Source organism: Micromesistius poutassou (genome assembly GCF_964030765.1).
Source record: "Micromesistius poutassou genome assembly, chromosome: 18".
Classification (NCBI taxonomy): domain Eukaryota; kingdom Metazoa; phylum Chordata; class Actinopteri; order Gadiformes; family Gadidae; genus Micromesistius; species Micromesistius poutassou.
The window spans coordinates 2113046-2133549 of record NC_140288.1 but is presented as its reverse complement, the minus strand read 5'-3'; the positions used below and the strand labels follow the sequence as shown (position 1 = coordinate 2133549).

At 48.4% G+C, this 20504-nt stretch overlaps 2 protein-coding genes across 2 annotated transcripts in view; one reads left to right on the top strand and one right to left on the bottom strand.

Moving 5' to 3' along the window:
- astn2 (astrotactin 2) overlaps positions 1-20504 on the top strand; it is a gene marked incomplete at both ends in the record, with an annotated part of 226615 nt that overhangs the window by 204606 nt on the left and 1505 nt on the right. The window contains 5 exon segments of the mRNA XM_084483245.1: positions 4282-4406; positions 5587-5691; positions 6071-6250; positions 19257-19597; positions 19599-19697. Of these exon segments, the coding sequence (XP_084339371.1) occupies positions 4282-4406; positions 5587-5691; positions 6071-6250; positions 19257-19597; positions 19599-19697 (850 nt within the window).
- On the bottom strand, positions 10918-13920 carry trim32 (tripartite motif containing 32; the record flags this gene model as incomplete). Its single annotated transcript, XM_084483445.1, has 2 exons — positions 13867-13920; positions 10918-13016 (listed from the first exon to the last, which is right to left on the bottom strand). Exon 2 carries the CDS (start codon positions 13000-13002, stop codon positions 10918-10920), a length of 2085 nt encoding a protein of 694 aa, XP_084339571.1. The 5' UTR covers positions 13003-13016; positions 13867-13920.

The following is a 20504-nucleotide window of genomic DNA, read 5'->3' as shown; positions in this document are numbered from 1 at the left end:
TTCCGGAATCTGGAAACATTTAAATTTAAATTTAATACAATTGGTTTTCAGGTTTTCAGACGGTGGTTTTCAGACTTGATGGTTTTCAGACTCTGAAAACCTGTGAGATAGTGTGTGTGTGTGTGTGTGTGTGATGAACAGAGGGAGAGAGAGAGAGAGAGAGAGAGATCCAGGTGCAGTTACTGTTCAAACAGGTCCCCGTCCCCCCATCCCCCCCGTCCCCTCCGCCGCCGTTGAGGAACCTCAGCATGTGTTTGCATCTGCACTGCCGGCGGTTGCCCCCCACTCCCTTTGCTCCACCACGTTGATTTTCAGATTTCATTTAACCACAGTCCCCCAAGCCCCCCCCCCCCCCCCCATCCCTATCTTTTTAATGAACACACAGGGGTACTGAATGAAACATCAGTAAACACACACACGGCTGTTCAGAGGCCAGACACCGTCGTCCTGGGGTGATGAGAGGAATACGTGATGCTGCGGTGGGGTGGGGGGGGGGGGGGGTGGGGGTCTGTCAGGAGGGCAGGAGGGGGAGGGGGGGGTGCATGTGTTCGGGGGGACCGGTGTGCCCCCCCCCCCCCCCCAGCACGTTGGAACAAAACCCCGCCGATCCCGGGAGGAGTGACATAATGGGGTACGTGGATGACTGGAAGCGAAGCAGCAAATCGAAATGGGATTGACAAGGAGAGAAGGGGGGAGGGAGGGAGGGAGAGGGAGGGAGGAGGGGGTTGAACTCAGTCGAACCTCAGTGGTTTCATCGGAGCAGTCGTGAGTCGTAAAGGTTTTCGGGAAAAAAAACCCGGACACATGGGGTTCCGGAGAAGAAAGTGCGGCAGGGCCTTTGTCAAAATAAACATCACTTCGCTGGAGCGAGGGCGCACAGCCAATTGAAAACAACCACTCTGCGAAAGGAACGCAGGAAGGAGCTGACTTTTAGGATGTCACAGAGAATTCCCCCCCTCCCCCCCAACCCCCCCAATCTTTTGTCAAAAAGGAGACCGAAATGTTCACCACACACTTGGTGAGATCCAAACTTAAGTAGGTTTTTCTACTGAGAAAATGTGATTCAGGGGTTTCAATAGCCTTTAAAGTTTCCTTTCACTTGTGCACTTTACTTTATGTATCCCGGCTACCAGCATGATACCCCTGTGCATTGTCGGTTTTATACAGAGCCGGTAGCTACACTCGATGTGGATACCGATTGACTAAAATACGCTGCTGTAAATCTCCTGAATATAAAGATCTGAATGCAGGGGCATACATTGGATCAAATTTATTTTTTTCCATTAATCGGATCAATTACTTTACCCACCTTATTCACCCGACGTTCCTTCCTTTCATTCTTATTTTCAAATGCAATAATAAACATATTACTCTCCATCTGAAACCTTTAATGGCAGAGGGTGTGATATGATCCGCCGTCGTCTTCCCGTTCGACACGTGCATGCGACCCAAACAGGCCAGGTCCTCCTGTGAGCGAGCCACGCGATGATAAAGAATAACTACCCAGTGCCTTCATTAGCATTCTTCAAGCGGCCTTTTACTTGTGGCTGGCCTTCACGACGTCTTATAAAGAGAGATAAGTTACGGACGGCATTCCAACTGCTTAATTACCGTTTTTAGGGCCATTACAGTAAACACGTCCTGCACTTATCACGTTTTAACCTTCACACGCAGGAAGTCCCGGCCGCGGTTTTCACGAGCGAACTTCGTAAAGGCAATTTCCTTTCTCTCTTTCTTTTCTTTCTTTCTCTCTGTTTTTTTTTTCCCCCCCCCCCCCTAAGCCGGGATAAGCCTTGAAAAACAAATCAAGGACGTAAACAAAGTAAATTATAAAAGGAAGTAGCTCCGAGCGTTAGTGGGTGGGTTGTCAAGGACGAAGTTGCGTCCATGTATGGGTTTGGGAAGTCCATTACGAACGCCCTGTGTTGGCCAAAGCAAAGCCTGCGCGGGTGCAAAGCCGGCTGATTTAATTTGGCAATCAATACGTTTTCTGCTATGGGCAGTGGTAATCTTTTTTACTGCACCTCCACCCCTCCTCACCTCTCTCTCTCCCTCTCTATCGCACTCTCTCTCTCTCTCGCACTCGCACTCTCCCTCTCTCTCTCATCCCTTCATCCCCCCATGTCCTTGATTCAGTCCATCCATCCCTCCACTGTAACAGTACGGCCGAAATAGCCTCTAATGCCTTCTGTGGTGAGGACGATAAGGGCGAGAGAGAGAGAGTAGGGCAGAGAGAAAGAAGGAGAGAGATAGGCTCAGAGAGAGAGAGTAAGAGAGGGAAGGGCAGAGAGAGAGAGAGAGAAAGAGTTGGAGACAGAGAGAGGGAAATAAAGAGAGAGAGAGAGAAAGGGAGGGAGATGAGTAGAGAGAGAGAGAGACAGAGAAGGGCACAGAGGAGAGCGAGAGTGAGAAAGGGAGATTAGAGGAAAAGGTGAGAGGAGAGAGTCAGAAGGAGAGAGAGAAAGGGAGATTACAGGAAGCGGCGAGGAGATGGAGGATGAAGAATTGATATGGGGAGAGTAGTCACCTCTGCTCTGTTTATGTGGCACAAGGTCTGTGCTCACAGAGACTCCCATAAAAGACGATTATGGGAAATATATTTGCTGGGCTCTCCACTGGGCTCCCTGAATGCACCGGCACCGCAGGCGGCGACGTGAAATGAAGCCCATTACGGAATCACACCTTGGGGTTAAAATATGATGCAATTAAGAGCGCAATGTGGTATTCAAATTGGCCGTTTACAGTGCTAGCACTCTGAAAGAGTATGTTAAAATGCATGCACTTGAGCACACAGAGCGACTGCAAAAGGAATAAGATTAGTAAAACAGTTATGCTAAAAGAATGCCTCTGAACTCAACAGAAACTCATTTAAGTCCACTATGTGAGTCTCTCAGTTTGACTATTTTAATCTCCTGGGTGCTCCAGTGCTTTCCACTTTTTCTGTTTGTCTCCTCTCCGTCTCTCTCTCTCTCTCTGTCTCTCTCTGTCTCTCCATCGCCCTTTTTATTCCTTGCTCTGTTGCAACCGCTAATCTTTCTCCAACAGAAAGAGAAGAAAATAAAGCGAGGGAGACAAAGATTCCAGGGGGCTTGGACTTATCTCCACTGGCAGTAGTTCTTCATGTCCCACATCGGGGGGGACACTACTGGTTCTTTTAAAGTGTGGCCAAGCATCAGACACACACAGGCACACACAGCCATGCACACACATCGTGCATACACACACACACACACACACACACACACACACACACACACATGCATTGCACACACACACACACACACACACACACACACACACACACACACACACACACATACACACGCCATGCACACACACACACACACACACACACGCACACACACACATGCATGCACACACACATATCACACACACACAGGCACGCAGAAACGTCGTGCATACACACACACACACACACACACACACACACACACACACACACATGCACACACATGCACACACAGACATTCATACACTTCACGCACACACAAATACACAGGCATACACACACGTCATGCTCGCACAAATACACACACGCATGAACATACACATCACACACACACACACTAACTACACACTAATATATATATATAATACACACTAACATATACAACCACAGGCACGCACATACACACAACCGCACACTCACAGGCACGCGTTACGCAACTGCGACCCAAACTTTGTGTCCTGAGGGGAACCGAGATTCAGTGAATTATCGTGACAATTACGTTTGTGGAACGTAATCGCATGACCAAATATTGACTAAACAAATCACACTCACCACACTCACACAAATTTAAATGGAATATTACACAAAGCAGGCATCATTATGCCTTCTAATGAAACAAAAAGGATTTCCCTAATATGTCCCTAATATATATTGAGTAAATGCAACGGGAAAATAACAAAGTGTGGGGTTTATGGTTTTGGCAGAGATTTCTGGCAGCGATGTGATCCTCTAATCTTCATGCAGTCGTTTTCAAACGGCTGCATTCGCTTCATTCTTTCCTTTAGCATTTAGCGAAGACTTTCAGCCAAAAAGCGACTTACAGTGAATTTCAGTGACGTGTCTTTAACAAGCAGGTCGGGCTGAGACACTCTTTTTTTTTTTTCCACGACACCCACAGATAGTCGGACACAAGTGATTGAACTCCCAACCACCGGAGCTCTTCGACCCGGGAGTCAAACACATTAGCCACTCTTCAACTCTCCGCCTGGCCCCTTTATGCCTCTCACTCTCTCGTCTTTTTGTTTCCATAGGGACAACAACTTCATCAAGGACTTCCCCCAGCTTGCCGACGGCCTCATGGTCATTCCTCTCCCAGTGGAGGAGCAGTGTAGGGGCGTCCTTTCCGAGCCTCTGCCCAACCTACAGCTGCTCACGGGTGAGCGGTCGCTGCATTTGTGGCGGGGTCTTGGACATTGTTGAGCACACCGAGATTGTAAAGTATGTTGGAAGTAGATCAATGAAGGTGAAGAAGGTTTTGGTAGTGCTGAGGATGGCAAAAACCGCTCCGCCATACCACTCCCTAGTGGGGTACATTATAATGTACTTAACAACCACGTACATATATATATATACAATACATCATAAAACAAAACCATTAACATTTTGACCATATTTGGGTGTGTCCATGCAGGTGTGTCCCTTCATTCAGTCTAGTCTAGTGCATTAATTACCAGACTGGGGGATCAATACCCTTTTAGATTTGGTTTCACGTTCCCTTTTGATTAACATAATCCTCCATACATCAAACACAATCAATAGATAAATAGTGCCAGTGTTATAGTATAGTTACCGAACACAAAGAAAAGGTATATTGTGGCCACCATTTTAGCAGTAGAGAAATTTCAAATATCATCCATTCAGGAGACCTTTCACTCTGGAAACTGTTTTCTTCCAAGAGCTGTATAGCTATATGTCTCCAGACCAATATATAAGTTATGGTGAAAGGCGATGTATTCATGTATTCATATATATGCAGGGCTATACCTGGTGTTGAGGCTAGATTTCCCATGGCTATCGCTCACTTGCTGATCTATTGTGGGCATCTTCGCTGAAGCATCCCTATCCGGTTATTTGTGAAATTCAAAGGGGCAGGGCTAGGGCTCTGACGGTGCAGCGCCAGGCCATGATTATTCACAACTTTATATATATATTGTAGACATTTTGTCGTCATTGAGGAGCAGTTAGGGGTTAAGGCATTGTGTTCAACGATGACTACAGGCTAGGCTGTGGATACTGGGGATCGAACCCAGAACTTTTCAGCCAGGAGTCCTACCTAGCCATTTCATTATCCAGCAACACATTAACCATGTGTTTCTGAAAGCTACAACCCATAGATACACCATAATATATACAGTGTATCTCAAAGCTGAGGAATACGTAAACGTGAGAAATACATGTTACGTTACTTACAAAATAAATACAAAAACATTGAGTAAAAGCGAACAAAACAAAGTTTGTTAAAAAGGTCAAGACAAAATGTTTGTGCGTTGTTTCCTGACTTTTTTTGGGGGTATTTGGGTTGACTTCCCTGATGTATTCCCTTGGTTCTCTCGCAGGTGATGCCCAGTTCAACGAAGCCATGGGCTATCCCATGATGCAGCAGTGGCGAGTTCGGAGCAACCTCTACAGAGTCAAGCTCAGCTCGATCACCTTGTCTGCAGGTACAGCAGATCTAAAGCGTGTCTGCCGTGTTAAGTTTTGTGGATATCTGTGTGTAAGCGTACATTTTCATGTATGGATATCTCACGTGCAAGATTTGATACGCCAGTGTCAAATGATTTCTCCTTATCTTGCTTGTGTACTTTGTCAGTGATTCTCTAAATGAAAATACTTAAAAAAAAAATTATATATATATATATATATACACTATAAAAAAAAAAATGGACAGAATATCAGACAGTTCACCGTCTTCATCAAGTCGATACGTTCCCACCACAGGCAAGACGAACCTAACATAGCATCTTACCTCACCCTTTTCTCCTCCTCCTCCTCCTCCTCCTCCTCCTCCTCCTCCTCCTCCTCCCTCCGTGGGGGGCCCAGGCTTCTCCAAGGTGCTGAAGACCCTGTCGGCAGAGAGCTCGCGGGAGGAGCTGCTGGCCTTCCTGCAGCAGTACGGCAGCCACTACGTCTCGGAGGCTCTGTACGGCTCCGAGCTCAGCTGCAACATCTACTTCCCCAGCAAGAAGGCCCAGCAGCAGCTCTGGCTGCAGTACCAGAAAGGTAAGGAGCCCAGGAGCCAGTACAACAACAAGGGGCCGATGCCCACGCCGTGTGGGGAGTCGTATTTAGGGGCGATCCCGGAGAGGGTGAAAGGGGCTCCTGCTTCTGCACCAGGGGTTGATGACGCTCGTGCGTTATTATGAGCCGTGTCCGTTTGTGACCTCACAAGTGGCGGGGTGTCCGCCCCACATGTATGAGAGGTGGATCAAAGTACAGGACACTCCCACTTGTGATGTCATTAAGGGGTCGATTTTGAAGTGGCTTATGTATAGGCTGAGCAATATTTTGAAAAAGAAATTATTTCAAGAAGATGAAATTCTAACTTTTTCATGGTAGACATAACGATCAGACACAGAGTAAGAAGAATAAACAGCATAGATTTAAAGATGGCACCTAGGATTTCAAGGGAAACACTTACTAAAATGGAGTATTTACTCTATAAAACCCAATGAGAATGATGTGGGTGGTTGTTCCTGCACCTTTCTCTAACCTTAGACATAAAAAAATATGAGTTTGATGAAGGTGAAGTGATTTGATGATCACTTTACCGGGTGAATGCAAGTGCAGTGCAATCCCACTTTACAAAATAGCTTGACTTGTTTATGACGCCGCTTCTCTCCTGGTTTCTTAAGTTATAGTGCTGCACAAAAACCCTGACCTTCAATACTGGTAAAAATCCAAACACTAGAATAAAACTATAGTCCTTCATTCATGGTAAAGAACTACAAAACATCTACTGTATTAATATTTACGCTTTTATCCAAATCCACTTTGTTAATTCTGGTACAGATACAGGTCATTAAGGAGAAGGTGCTGTCTCTCTAAGGGATTCACACTCATTGGCCAACACCTTAGCCCCCTGCCCACAAACCTATTAATGACTGTCCCTGATAATTAAGTCATTATGGATCCGTACACAGCACACATCAGTGAGCCCCAGCGAGTAATTGACTTATGTATCAGATACCATGAATAAAACGAGTGACACACCACTTGATTGTTAAATCTTTATTACACTCGGTGGAGATAATGAAACAACACAAGGCCTTGTGCTTCACAGAGATGCCAATAAAACCACAATGTTAGGTTTACAACCTCCGATGAAAGGCTTTACACCGCGACGCGCGCAGCACTGACATTGTAATGTCACGCTTGGGTAGGCTGAAATAAATCCCAAGACATTTGAGATAAAAGGAGAGGGGGGGAGAGGGAGACAGTATGACTCCACTCCTGACATAGTCAAGGAAATGAAACACACTTTTTAAAAAGGTGACGTTTGGAGGATAAGCCCATTGAAAACAAGGACACTTTTTTTTAATGTAATGCTTTCTTTTGTCCTCCCCACCATCTGTGGTCGAAATTAACTTGAAAGAGTGCTTGTAGTAAAGAGTCGATAAAAGTTATTGCAGTATCAAAGTTGTAGTGAATATCATTAAATAACATATCGTTAAATTTAAATCATTGGGTGATGAAACATCACTAGCCAACAAAATAAGCAATGAGGTCACACACGTTATGACACCATGCAAGGGTACAATCATTTAGACTGCCTTTGACAGTGTATCGTTGTCATATCAAATATGCATACAACGTAAGTATTAGATGTTGACATAATTGGTTACTAGTGGTTTCGTTTTCACATGCAAAGATCACATATGTGACATGTAAACGATGTTGAAATGCATGGCTTTTTTTTAAGGAATGGCTCTTGTTATTAGTCTTTATTTTACTTTATTTGTATTAGTCTGAAGTGAAAACTGAACCCTTCAATTTTTCTGTATTGTAAAACAGTAGTTCAGGCCCAGCTCATATGCAGAGATTGAAGTGCTACTGGTCGTTGACCAGTCAATGATATGCAGTTGCACCATAATACCATCGCACAGACAAAAATGGTTTCCATTTGCAACCGACCCATGGATGACCCCGAGGGTCAATAAGTATTTTCGGCGGCCTTTGAAAATCAGTTGAACGGGTTCACACTGAAACACAATAGAACAGAAAGAAACAAAGAGGAAACCGGAAGTTGTGAGGTCTGAGTGTTAGCTTTGACTATAATTGTCTTGCTGTGCACTGAACATTGCACAATATATCAACGGAAAAGGTAGATGGAGACAAATGCCGATATTTCATTATGGTATCATTAACCTACCAGACCTTGACGAAAACATGAATACATTTAGAGTGTATACCACAACACTAGCCCAATGTCATTTTATTGGAAACACGCTTTTCATTAAAAGCAAATCTTGAAATACAACTGACAAACAGTTAAAAGGACACAGAGGTGTTACACGGTTACACACAAACGCCACAAAAGCAATGGTGGAATAAGGCTATGTTCGAGGGCTTTCTTTAGTTTTTCTCTACTTTGGTTACGTGGATTCACCTCGGCTTTGGAAACGAACCAATAAGCGACGTCATTGTTATTTTCCCCCAAGTTTCGGAAAGCTACGAGGAGGGCTACACCAATCCCATGTGCTTTACCAAGTAACAAATACAAAAAAAAAAAACCCATGTCAGATACCCAACCCTACCAGGAAACCGCTCTCTCCGCCATGTCGGAAAACCCTAAGGGATGACAGCCTTTTTTTTTTGTCGTGTTTTTAAATGGGCAGTCACGTGACTGGAGGACGGACACCGCTAGAGTCGCTGAGGGGGCCCACAGGCTGGACTAGCTTAGCCGCCTTAATGTGGCTGATGAGATGTGACAGGACAGGAGCGGGCGGTGGGGGGTGGGGTGGGGGGCCTTTGGCTCCTCTCTTTTATACAGAGCCGGCCACCTGGGGTCATGGAACGTGACTCCTTGTAGACCCGATGACGGAAGCCCGGAGGCCGTTAAAAACAGGAGTAGCTTGACATTGAGGTGTCTGCATGTGCGCGGGCCCCCTCCAGACCCAGCGGATACTAGGTTTTCGTTAGGGATGGATTCAGGTCTCCCTGAGGGTTGGACGTGTAAATATAAAATAAAAAAAAATAGAGCCCGAAACGGGGGCGAAACGGGTGGGTGGCCGCATGGGGGCCCCCCCCTCCCGAGATTGTTTAATTCGTTCCCCAGGTGTAGGGTGCTAAAGTGCAATATAATGGCAGCGTTTTCCAGGCCAAGCGTCAGCCAACATTGTGGCTGCTCACGCAGGCACTTGGCTTGAAACCACTCCCGGGTTGTCGAGAATAAAGTGGGCATTTTGGACAGGTAAGAAATAGCCCGGTACAAAGAGCCAGTCTCTGTGCCCACGGGGACCGCGGCCACAGTCTGAGTGAGTATAATCGAGTGGGGCAGTTGGAATGGCATCTGTTGCGTGCACGCAGGAATTTCGTCTTGGCAATTGCGATGTCAGCATGCCTCTGGGGGAGTTCGGCAAAGCCAGGGGGTTTTGGAGAAGTGGAGAGAAGTCGGCGAGATCACAAAACTTTGCTTTCAAGCGGCCACCGGGGCAGTCAGACGAGGTGACGGAGAATGGGGGCTCAGACAGGCCCGCCAGCCATTCCAAACTTTGCAGAGAGCAGATTAAGCCGGGTACAAAGATGCCCTCAGATAGCCTATTCCTAGAGCTCTTTTTGTGCTTCGCTCAGTGTTTCCCTGACCTGATTTTTTTATATTTATAAAGCCCTTGAAAAAAAACATACAACATATGCTGCTGTCCGCAATTTTTTTTCCTCGTTAAGAGAGCAGAATTAGTTGACTTTCTCCTCTCCCTTTGACACAGAAAACGTTGCGTCGTTCATCTTAAGAGTTGTATGCTTCTTCAACTTCACAAACAAATTTGTTAATAATTAGCCAACTGTTGTTCCTCCCGACTGCTAATTGAAGCACATGCTGTATTAATTGAGGAATATTGCCAAGTTTTTGTGTGCCACACTGCAAACTAAACTGTACAATGCTGTTTATTTAATGCAAGCTACCACAAAGAATGACCAAGTAACCAGCCGGTATCAAGGGTCATTTCAGGTCACAGATACACAACTGGACGTATGAAACAGAACAGAAGTCTGGTGGTAATGGTTGTTGGCTCTGTTGTTGTGAACAAATGTTCCCACTTCAACCACCACTGTAAGGTCTGTTTATTTATAAGAGGTGTAGGGGCAAACCACCACATGGTCCCCGCTCATGTGACAGTTTTGACCAATTATAGGCGACAATGGCGACCTCATCGAGAGGCTGTGCTTATTTCTTTTCACTATTATTAGACTGATCTACAGCGCAGTCTAAAATATCCCTGCTGTGTTTTGAGTTACGTCAGAACTGTAATTAAAGCTTTACGGTCCATAATCCAAATGCTCCGGCTGCTGCTAGGTATATTTTGGTACGGTGAGGTTTCAAACGACGAGGAAATTGAATTAGGACACAGGTTAAGAATCCAACACTGGCACAACGTGAAAGGAGGATCCAGAGTAGTAAAAAACATGCTCAATCGTGTACCAATAGATCAATAGTGTTATTTATCATACAGGGGAATAGTAGTGGGTTTGAATTTCAGCCATTAATATTATCATTACGATGACTCTGTACACGATCACGTTTTGTTTTCCCTTTGATCTCCCCGCAACGCCCACGCACACATTCCAAAAACCTAGCCCGCAATCGTCTCTCCCGCATTCTCACCCTACGGCCAATCAAGCGGACTGCCCTTCAAGTCGCCCCTACAACACCCGCCCCCCCCACCCACCACCTAGCAGGTGGACGAGCGCCTCTTCTGCACATACGCGTACACCTTCACACAGTGGTCCCAGCAGTCCAGGACCAGCAGCTGTCCCTTCTGTGTGATGGCCACGCCCACCGGGCAGGTCAGCCCCTCGCGGATCAGCACGTGGAAGCCGCCCTCCTTGGGGAAGCGCAGGATCTCCTTGCGGCCGCTGTCCGTCACCAGCAGGTCCCCGTTGGCGTCCACGCACATGCCCGTGATGCAGCGGAAGTCCTCGTTCTCCGCGAAGAAGTGGCTCAGCTGCTTGCCCAGCTGGCCCTCGCTGCTCACCGAGCCGATGGAGAAGCCGCCCTCCAGCTGCAGCTCGTTGTGCCGCTTCTCGAAGTTGAGCGCCAGCCCCTGCGTGAAGTACACCGTGCCGTCGGCGTCGCACGCCACGAACTTGGGCCGCACCGCCGAGCACAGGCGGCTGTAGCTCACCACGCCCACGTTGCGCTCCACCGCCAGGCACCACAGCTTGCCGCCCTCCACGTCCGTCACCACGAACTGGCCCGACGGCGTGGCCGTGATGCCCCACGGCTTGATCAGCTGGTTCTTGTGGCAGGCCACGCAGTGGCCGTCCATGGTGTAGACCTTCACCGAGTTGTCGTAGTTGTCGGTCAGGCCGATGAGCCCCTGGGCGGTGACGGCGATGGACAGCGGCACGAGGTTGGGCAGGTCGGCGCCGAGGAAGCTCAGCACAAAGTTGTCGATGCTGCTGGCGTTGCGCTGGATCTGCCGCTGGAAGCCCTTGCGGTTGAAGATCTGCACGCGGTAGTTGCCGCGGTCCGCCACCAGCACCTCGCCCTGCGACGACACGCAGATGCTCACCGGCAGGTTGAACATGCCGGGCAGGTTCCCCTTGCAGCCCATCCGCTTGACGAACTGGCAGAGGTGGGGCCCCGCCGCGTCGGCCCCGGCGGCTCCGGGCGAGGGCCCCCCGCCTTCGTCCAGGGACTTTGACTTGAAGCTGACCGGGGAGGCGCACACCGCCTCCTCGGCGGCCGCCACCATGTTGACGTCGCGGTAGAGCTCCATCGACTCCTGGAGCGGCTCCGACGCCTCGCCGCCCCCCGTGGCGCCCTCCAGCCCCGCCAGGCCGTCCTCCACCGCCAGCTCCAGCGCCTCGTCCTCGTCGTCCACGCTGACGGTGCACATCTTGGCCGTGAGCTGGGCCACCTCCGTGGCCCTCTGGCGGTCCGCCTTGAGGAGCAGCGGCTCCTGCAGCTTCAGCGTCTTGGGCAGGCTGCCCCGCAGGTCCAGCTCGGCGTCGTCGGGGCACCCCGCCGCGTTCTCCAGCAGCGCCACGTCGCTCTGCCGCGCCTGCATGGTCAGGTAGTCGCAGCGGGACACCACCTGCACCTCGGCGATGTGCAGCAGGTACGTCTGCTCCTCCAGCACCTGGCGGTTCAGCTTCTCGATCTCCGCCATGGCGGCCGCGAAGCCCCGCTGCGCCCGGCCCAGCTCCTCCTGGAGGCTCAGCTCGCAGTCGGCGTACTCCTGCTGCACCGCGCGGCACTTGGCCTTCAGCGACTTGGACACGTTGTCGATGAACACCTTCTTCTTCTGGATGTGGCCCATGGCCTCCCGGAGCGCGCCCAGCTTGGCCCCCAGCTCCTTGCGCCGCTGCTCGGCCGCGGCCCGGATGGGCTGCACCGAGTGGCCCCGGTGCTCGTGGCCCTCCGTCTTGCAGGGGTCGCAGAGGACCGTGGCGCAGTCGTGGCAGTACTGGTGCGGCAGGCGGCTGCCGCAGGAGCGGCACATGAGGGCGGCGGCGGCGCCGCAGGAGCTGGTGCAGTCCAGCAGCTTGAGCACCGTGAGGTTGTCGGCCAGCTGGGCGATGTTGCTCATGCGGGACACCTTGCTGCAGAAGGGGCAGCGCACGCCGTTGATGGTGCTGGCCAGCAGCCGCTCCAGGCACTGGCGGCACACCGTGTGGCCGCACTGCAGGAGCTTGGGCCTCAGCTGGTCCGAGCTGTAGGTCTCCAGGCAGATGGGGCACTCGAGGACCTCCCGCATGACGTCCGCGTCCAGGGAGGTGGTGGTGGTGGTGGTGGTGGCGGCGCCGGCCATTTCACTGCTGGGCGCTGTGGAGAATGAAGTTGGGGCGTTATTACCGGTTTCGACTGCGTTTTGTTTTTACATGTAGGTGTTCGCAAAGAAAGAAAGGATCTTGTCAATGCAGCTATTTTTGAATTGAGAAAGAGAGAGGGGTGGAGAGGGGAAAGAGGGATAGAGTTTGAGCTTGAGTTAAACAAATATTGTATTTTAATTTAAAACTAGGTCATAATGTTTTTTTTCTGAATGCCGTATATACATTGCATACCACATTATATGTCTTATTCTTATCCATGACATTGTAAAGCCGAAGCCTATTTGCAATCACGTTTGCATCCAAAATGATTGCTCTTCTACATGAATGTATTGCCAACCCTCATTCCTCTCTGAATGACTTGTGTATTCCCATGGGGTGCAGCTAGGTATTAGCCTGGTTGTCATAAGATGCTGTTGATAAAACAAAAATCGTAAATAATCTTTGCACTTAAAAGTCTTCCTCGGGTTTGAATTGTTTACTGTCTGCTTGTTAGCTCATTGTCTAATGACTTGTTGCAATGGGATTAGCATACTGTTTCATGTAGCATTGGCTAGCATCTTGCCGTTCAGGCTGAGGTAACTGTCGATAACTTAATGAGTTTCATTAGTTAACCTACTAGCCTCCCTGACACCTTAGCTATTAGCTGGATCGAAAGCTAAATAACGCCAGGCCTCCCTCCCTCCCTCAAAACACAACTTAACTTCGATGCAATGCGACAAGAGCGTAGTAATATTATAATAGTTGGGCGGTTTTGGATACTCGGAAGACCATTGACGAGGATAAAAACAAAAGTGCTGTCTGTGCTCGTATTGCACGTATACCGGGGAATATCAAAAGCTTACCCTTTCATTAATGTCAGATGGATGGTGGTTTGGATGGTGTGGTGCCTGTGTGTGTTTGTGTTGTGCTCGCAGTGCTGATACTGCGGTGCTGCCGACGACGACGTCACCGACCCAGGAGGCTGCTGTCATTGGCTGGCTGTGAGGCAGCCGAACCCATGCTCAGAAACATTCACCTTAGTATTATCAGCTACATAATAATAATAATAAATGTTATTTATAACGCACTTTACATCAAACAAATGATCCCAAAGTGCTGCGTTGCACAAGAACAAAGGGCAGCAACAACATGAAAACAACTCAAACTAAGAGAGGCAGAGAGAGGCTACATATACTAAAACGAAAAGCTAGGCACAGAGAGGCTATTTTAATGATATATAATTGGATGTTCTCAGTTGAAAGGAATTGATACATTTGTTTCCGCACAAGTTTAATTAAATATTAAAATAATCCCTACATTTGATCTGTCATTAGATTTCATTTTAACCATTCATGAACATGAATTCAATGACATACCCTGAACTAGATAGTTGACTGATGGAAACGGGCTTCGTCTGAGGACAGTGGTGGGCAATTTGAAAAAGCATGCTTCCCACATGCGTGGAAACAAATGTGGGCTGTGAATAGGATTGTAGTTACATTGTATAACCACTAGATGGTGGCATTTGTCTTTCTTATATTTTCCACAGCAGCTCAATGTTGGAAAAGGGAACAAAATGCATTATTGCTGTGTTGTTTGCTGTTGTGGTTGTCGGTGTTAGTGTTGTTGTGATTATATACATTGTTTTGGATATGGCAGCCCATGCCATATCCATATGGTCGTTTTAGCTACTAATACTATAGTGTGTAGATGTTGTTGTTGTTGTTGTAGTCTAGTTAGTACTATTAGGTAGATTGGTAGTAGTAGTTAGAGTAATGGTTGTTGTTAATGTTGCAGAGCTACACAAATTGTACCTATTTGACATTAGTAAATAATTGTGTTTTTATTTAATAATAATATATTTTTTACTTTCAATTATATATCTTTGCATTATTTCAAAATGATTCTTCTTTAAAAACATCTCTAAAATAGTGCACTTTGATCAGGGCCCAACTCCAAAGAAGAGCCAGATATAAGTAGGCTACGTATGTCACAACAACCTCAGAAGTGCTGGCAATATCGGACATCTGTGCAAAATTAGCGGAAAAGACATCCGAAACTTTTGCCTCTGTTGCCGTGGCACCGCGAGTCTGGCGAGAGGGGATAGTAGCTGTCCCCGATGAGTAATTATTCCACACTTCGACCGGTCCACGAAAACACTTTAATTGACAATGACAGTGCAAGACAAATGGCGGCGAAATCTGAGCTATTTATGTTTTTCTTTTCTTGTGTTTGTTATAGTTGACTGGGCCAGTGTTGGATAAAGACCACATTCACTTGTTATATCAAACAGAGTGAGAAGAGAGGTTCATTAAGATACAATAAGATGTTCTTTATTGATCCCAGATGGGAAATAAGGGTGTCGGAGCAGATGTGCGAGCGGACCGTGATGGTAATGAAGATACAACAAAGTGCAAAGTATCCAAATTATACACAGAATAAAACATAAACAGCCAATTAGTAGAATCAAGCTCGTAATTGCAATATTAGGTTCTTAAATTTCCAATTTACAGCTCAACAACATTTTTGTCCGACTAACAAGTCATCATTTACGTCCTTGTTTTTCTCCTTCTGTTACCATTCTCATTCTTTTTTTTCCACCTTTTTGTTTAAATCTGAGCGCCACCGGAGTCAAAGTTGGAAAAGCTCAGCAGCTGCCAACCCAGGCCTTTCCATTCCAGATACCTCTCATTTCCGCCATAACAACCTAAAGGAGCCATGTCTTTCATCAAACACCATCGTTTACACAGATAGGAAGCTGTAGTCTTTGGCGAAAAAAAAAAGCCTGCAGAGTGGATGCGGGGTGAGAGTGAGTGCAACTAGGCTAGCCACAGCCAACCTGGACTAATCACGGCGGCTTTATTGTGAAGGCCGTGCGATGACAGCTCTTCTTTGTGTCTGTGTTGACTCAAGAAGTGCATGTAATTGGGCTCTTAGGGCCACCCCTTGAGCCTGTTTACATAGTATGTGAAGTTACCCCCACCGTCTTTAGCCACCCACCAACATCCCCGCGCAGAAACACCCTTTCTTTTTTTCTCACCCTCCTCTCACCGCAGAAACACCCTTTCTTCTCTCACCGTTTTTTTTTTTTTTCTGTTGTCTCTTTCTCTCGCTTCTTTTTCTCCAAACTCCTAACTCTCTTTTCCTCTCTCAGTGTCTCCCTCTCCCTCTCTCTCTCTTTTTCTCTGTCTCCCTCTCCCTCTCTCTCTCTCTCCCTCTCACACTCATACTGAAGTTGTCATTTCCAAGCGAGGCTAATATTTACAATGAAACTATAATAACCTCTGGCAACTATTTTGTAACGCTTCTATCATCATCAGTAGGCCCATTTGTTGTAATTTAATAATTTAGTTGAAAAGACACCCACCAGGCAAACAAGTCTTATGCGCACAAGTTAAATATTGACTTATTTACTTAGTTGTGTTGTGTTTGTGTGACCCCTGGTGCCACTGCCACTGTAATCATGTCCAACAATTTGTTTTCTTAATGTGTTAAGTGACCCTTTGGTAAACGCAGGCAATCATGCAAACCCCCCCTAACATAATCATTTTCATGCTGCTTTCAATGCTTTCATCCGGTGCATGAAATTACTTGCGCAAAAGCAACCGTAGACCATAATGGGCCTGGTTTCCTGGAGCCTGACGGAGATCTCATGACCTTCACCTGGGTCGTGTTTTCTAATATTTGTTCACCTGTGTGGTGTCCGCCACGTCTCAGACTAAACTGTCCAACTGCTAACTGGTGGAGCACAAGGCCTTTTTTTTTTCTCCGCGTGTTGCGTGTGGAAGACGTGAATGTTTGTGGAAGATGTGCAGCACCCCCTTTCCTTGTGCGAAATTTTAAACACCGCTAAGACAAACAATGAAAACCAAAGCAAAGGGCAACTATGCACGTAAGAAGTGCTCAGGCTCCTTCTCTCTCTTTCCCCCCTCTCTCCCACTTTCGCCCCCCCCCCCCCCCCCCCCCCCCCCCCCCACCAACCCTCACAGACACCCACCCACCCAGACTCACCCACCCACATGTACACGGACCCACGCACACACACGCACGCACGCACACACACACACACACTCACACACACCTCACACATACACAGAACCACACTAACTCACCCACCCACCCACACAGACAAACACACACACACACACACACACACACACACACACACACACACACACTCATCCACATACACACACACACACACACACACACACACACCCAACTACACGTACACACATACACGCTCGCACATGCATGCACGCACACATACGTAAACGAGTTCCTGAATGGTGTGTTTTCCCTTTTTGCCCCTGTGAAATAGTTTGAAGGCTGTTCCACTCCAATATGATTAAGGGCATTGCAGGAAATGAATCATTTAAAATGGTTATCCTAATCTGGTCCCAATTACCCTACCTTGAAGAATGTCATTTGGAAGGGCATTTTTCTCCCCCTATCGCCCTTCCCTCCTGTAAACTGCTGGCCCCAGACTGTGTGACGGGTGCACGTGTTTCTCTCTCTCTCTCTCACTGTGCTCCGTGTGTGTGTGTGTGTGTGTGTGTGTGTGTGTGTGTGGGGGGGGGGTAAATAAATTGTCTGTCCCTAACATACCGACTTAAACAAATTGTTTTGTACATTGCATTATATGCCTAATGTAGGCCTACTATTGTTATCATTGTTATTTAATAACAAACAGAAATTCTTTATCCTTATCCTCAGCTCCTTCATGATGAATAACAACAATAACACCATCTCCATCTAAATGTGTCACGGGCTTACTACAGACACGGACAAAGCCGCAACAACACCGCAAAAAAAACATGCCTCTTTCCCAAAGCACAATGCACCCGGCGACCCCACCTCCATAGGGCCTGCGATTAGCATTAAAATTGATCTCTCCCTGTTTTTCCAGCGTTTTGCCTTATCCCCTCCTCCGCCTCCTTTGGTGTGCCTCTCTCCCATGATGCATTGTTGTATCCCTCTGACAGACTGTGATGAGCGAAGGCTCCGCCCACCTCAGGCAGGACTTCAAACGGTGATTATTTACACTGAGAGGGGAAGAGGCCACTGACCCCCACGCCCATCCACCGTATATACAAGCTGACGACAGTGAGGGATTAGTTGTTGGGGTTTTCGTGTTTTCTCCATTCTTTCCTTCCTTCCTTCTCTCTCTCTCTCTCTCTCTCTCGCTCTCTCTCTCTCGCTCTCTCTCTCTCTCTCGCTCTCTCCCTCTCTCTCTCTCACTCTCTCTCTCTCTCTCTCTCACCCTCTCTCTCTCTCACTCTCTCTCTCACCTTCTCTCTCTCTCTCTCTCTCTCTCTCTCCTTCTCTCTCTTTCTCTCTCGCTCCCTCTCTCTCCCCTTCTGGTCGAAAACAGATCCAGATGCAGTGTGCTATCGGAGGGGTTGTGAAACTTCAGCTGTCACTCAGACTCCTGTGTCTGTGTGCGTCTGTGTGTGTGTGTGTGTGTGTGTGTGTGTGTGTGTGTGTGTGTGGGTGTGTGTGCGTGTTTACATACAGGGATTTTTTTTTGAGGCAACGCAGAGAAGCCCGAATCGTAAGAGAGAGACTTATGGGAGATTTATGCGCGGGCTTGCGGTGGAATCTTATAACGACCGCTGTTGTCTTGCTTGTACATACGATGAAAGGGGGAAGGAAAGTTGCTGGCGGAAGTCTTGTCTGCCTCTGTGCTGTATCCCGATCCCCCCCGCTCTAGCCTCTGCAAATCAACATTCATCATTGATTAAACTTGTATTTACTTTCCCTCTCATTTCCTCCCCCTCTCTTTTGTCTTCCCTCCCCTCTTCTCTCCTCTCTCCTTTCTCCTCACCTCTTTTATCCTTTGCCCTCTCCTCTCCTCTCCTCTCTTCTTTCTCCTTTCTCCTCACCTCCTCTCCTTTCCTTTCTCTCCGCTCCTCTCCTCTCTTTTTCATGTCTCATCTCCCCTTCTCGCTCCTCTCATCTCCCCTCTCCTCTCTCCTATCTTCCCACCACTTCTCTCTCCTCCCTCCTCTCCCCTCTTCTCTCCTCTCTCCTCTTCTCTCGCCTCTCTCCCCTCCTCTTGTCACCTCTCTCCTCTCTCCTCTCTCCTCTCCCCTTGTCACCTCTCTACTCTCTCCTCTCCTTTTTCTCTCATCCTCACATCTCCTGGTCCCCCCCCCCCCCCCCCCCCCCCCCTCTCCTCTCCCCCCTCTCATCCCTTCTCTCCTCCCCTCCCTCGCCGCCCTTCTCTCATCCATCCTCTCCTCCTCTGCAGAAGCCACAGACCAGGGGGTTAGTGTGGGCGGCGGCGGTGCTGGCGGCGGCGGCGGCGGCGGCGGCGGCGCGGCAGGCGTGCGGCGGGAGTTCAAGGCGGTGCCCTTCATCGGCTACCTGTCGGCCCTGCTGAAGACCCAGCTGCTGTCCGAGGACCTGGTGAACGGCGTGGAGATCCGCTGCGGCGAGAAGGGCAGCTGTCCGCCCGCCTGCCACCTCTGCCACGCCCAGACCGTGATCGGGCTGGGCGGGGGGCCGGGAGGAGGAGGAGGAGGAGGAGGAGGAGGAGGAGGAGGAGCAGGAGGAAGGGGTGGTGCGGGTGATGGAGGAGGAAAGGCCAGGGGGGGGGCCCGGAGAGCGGCCGTCGCCCATTCCCGTGCTACTGGAGGTCAGCCGCGTGGTGCCGCTCTACAGCCTGGTACAGGACAACATCACCAAGGAGGTGAGGAGGAGGAGGAGGAGGAGGAGGAGGAGGAGGGGGTGGTGGGGGAGGAGGAGCGGGAGAAATAGCCTTCTAGGTCCGGGAGGGAGTGGGTCGGAGAGTGTGGGAGTGGGTGTTGGTATGGAGTGTGTGTAGTTTGTAGTGTGTGTGTGTGTGTGTGTGTGTGTGTGTGTGTGTGTGTGTTTGGGTGCATGCGAGTGTGTGTATGTGTGCCAGACAAATGAAGTGGACCAAAGGACATTACACAATAAATAATGTCTGCCCATCCAGGGGGCATTTTTGTCTGCAGCTGTAATTGTTTTGTGAAAAACATGATATGTGCCTAAGAGAAAGCACAATGGCGCCGTAACCTAAATGTCAAATTTGAGAAGAGCACAGCTTAAGTAAATAATAAATAAATAAGCCTCTGTAATGCCCTGACCCCTTTTTTGACATATAGCGATGCCAGACTCTTCATTGTGTCTCCCCCATAGGTATTTACCAGACTCCACCTCTAGGTGGCATAGGGTGGCTTGCTTTGACCACTGAAAACAGGCAGCTTGATTCAGGGACTATGAAAGGGATGATGTCATGGTTTTTGCCTCGTGTGAGGATAAGTTATAGGTAGTGTATGTGCACGTGAATTTGTGCCTGTGTGTGTGTGTGTGTGTGTGTGTGTGCATGGAAGTATGTGTGTGCTTCTGTGTGTTCTTATGTGCCTTGCTGTGAAAAAAATAACTAAAACAACCACGAAAAAAACACAAATATTTACACACATATTTAACGCTGTCTCCCCGGGACATTGTTGCGTTCCATCCAGGGCTGCTT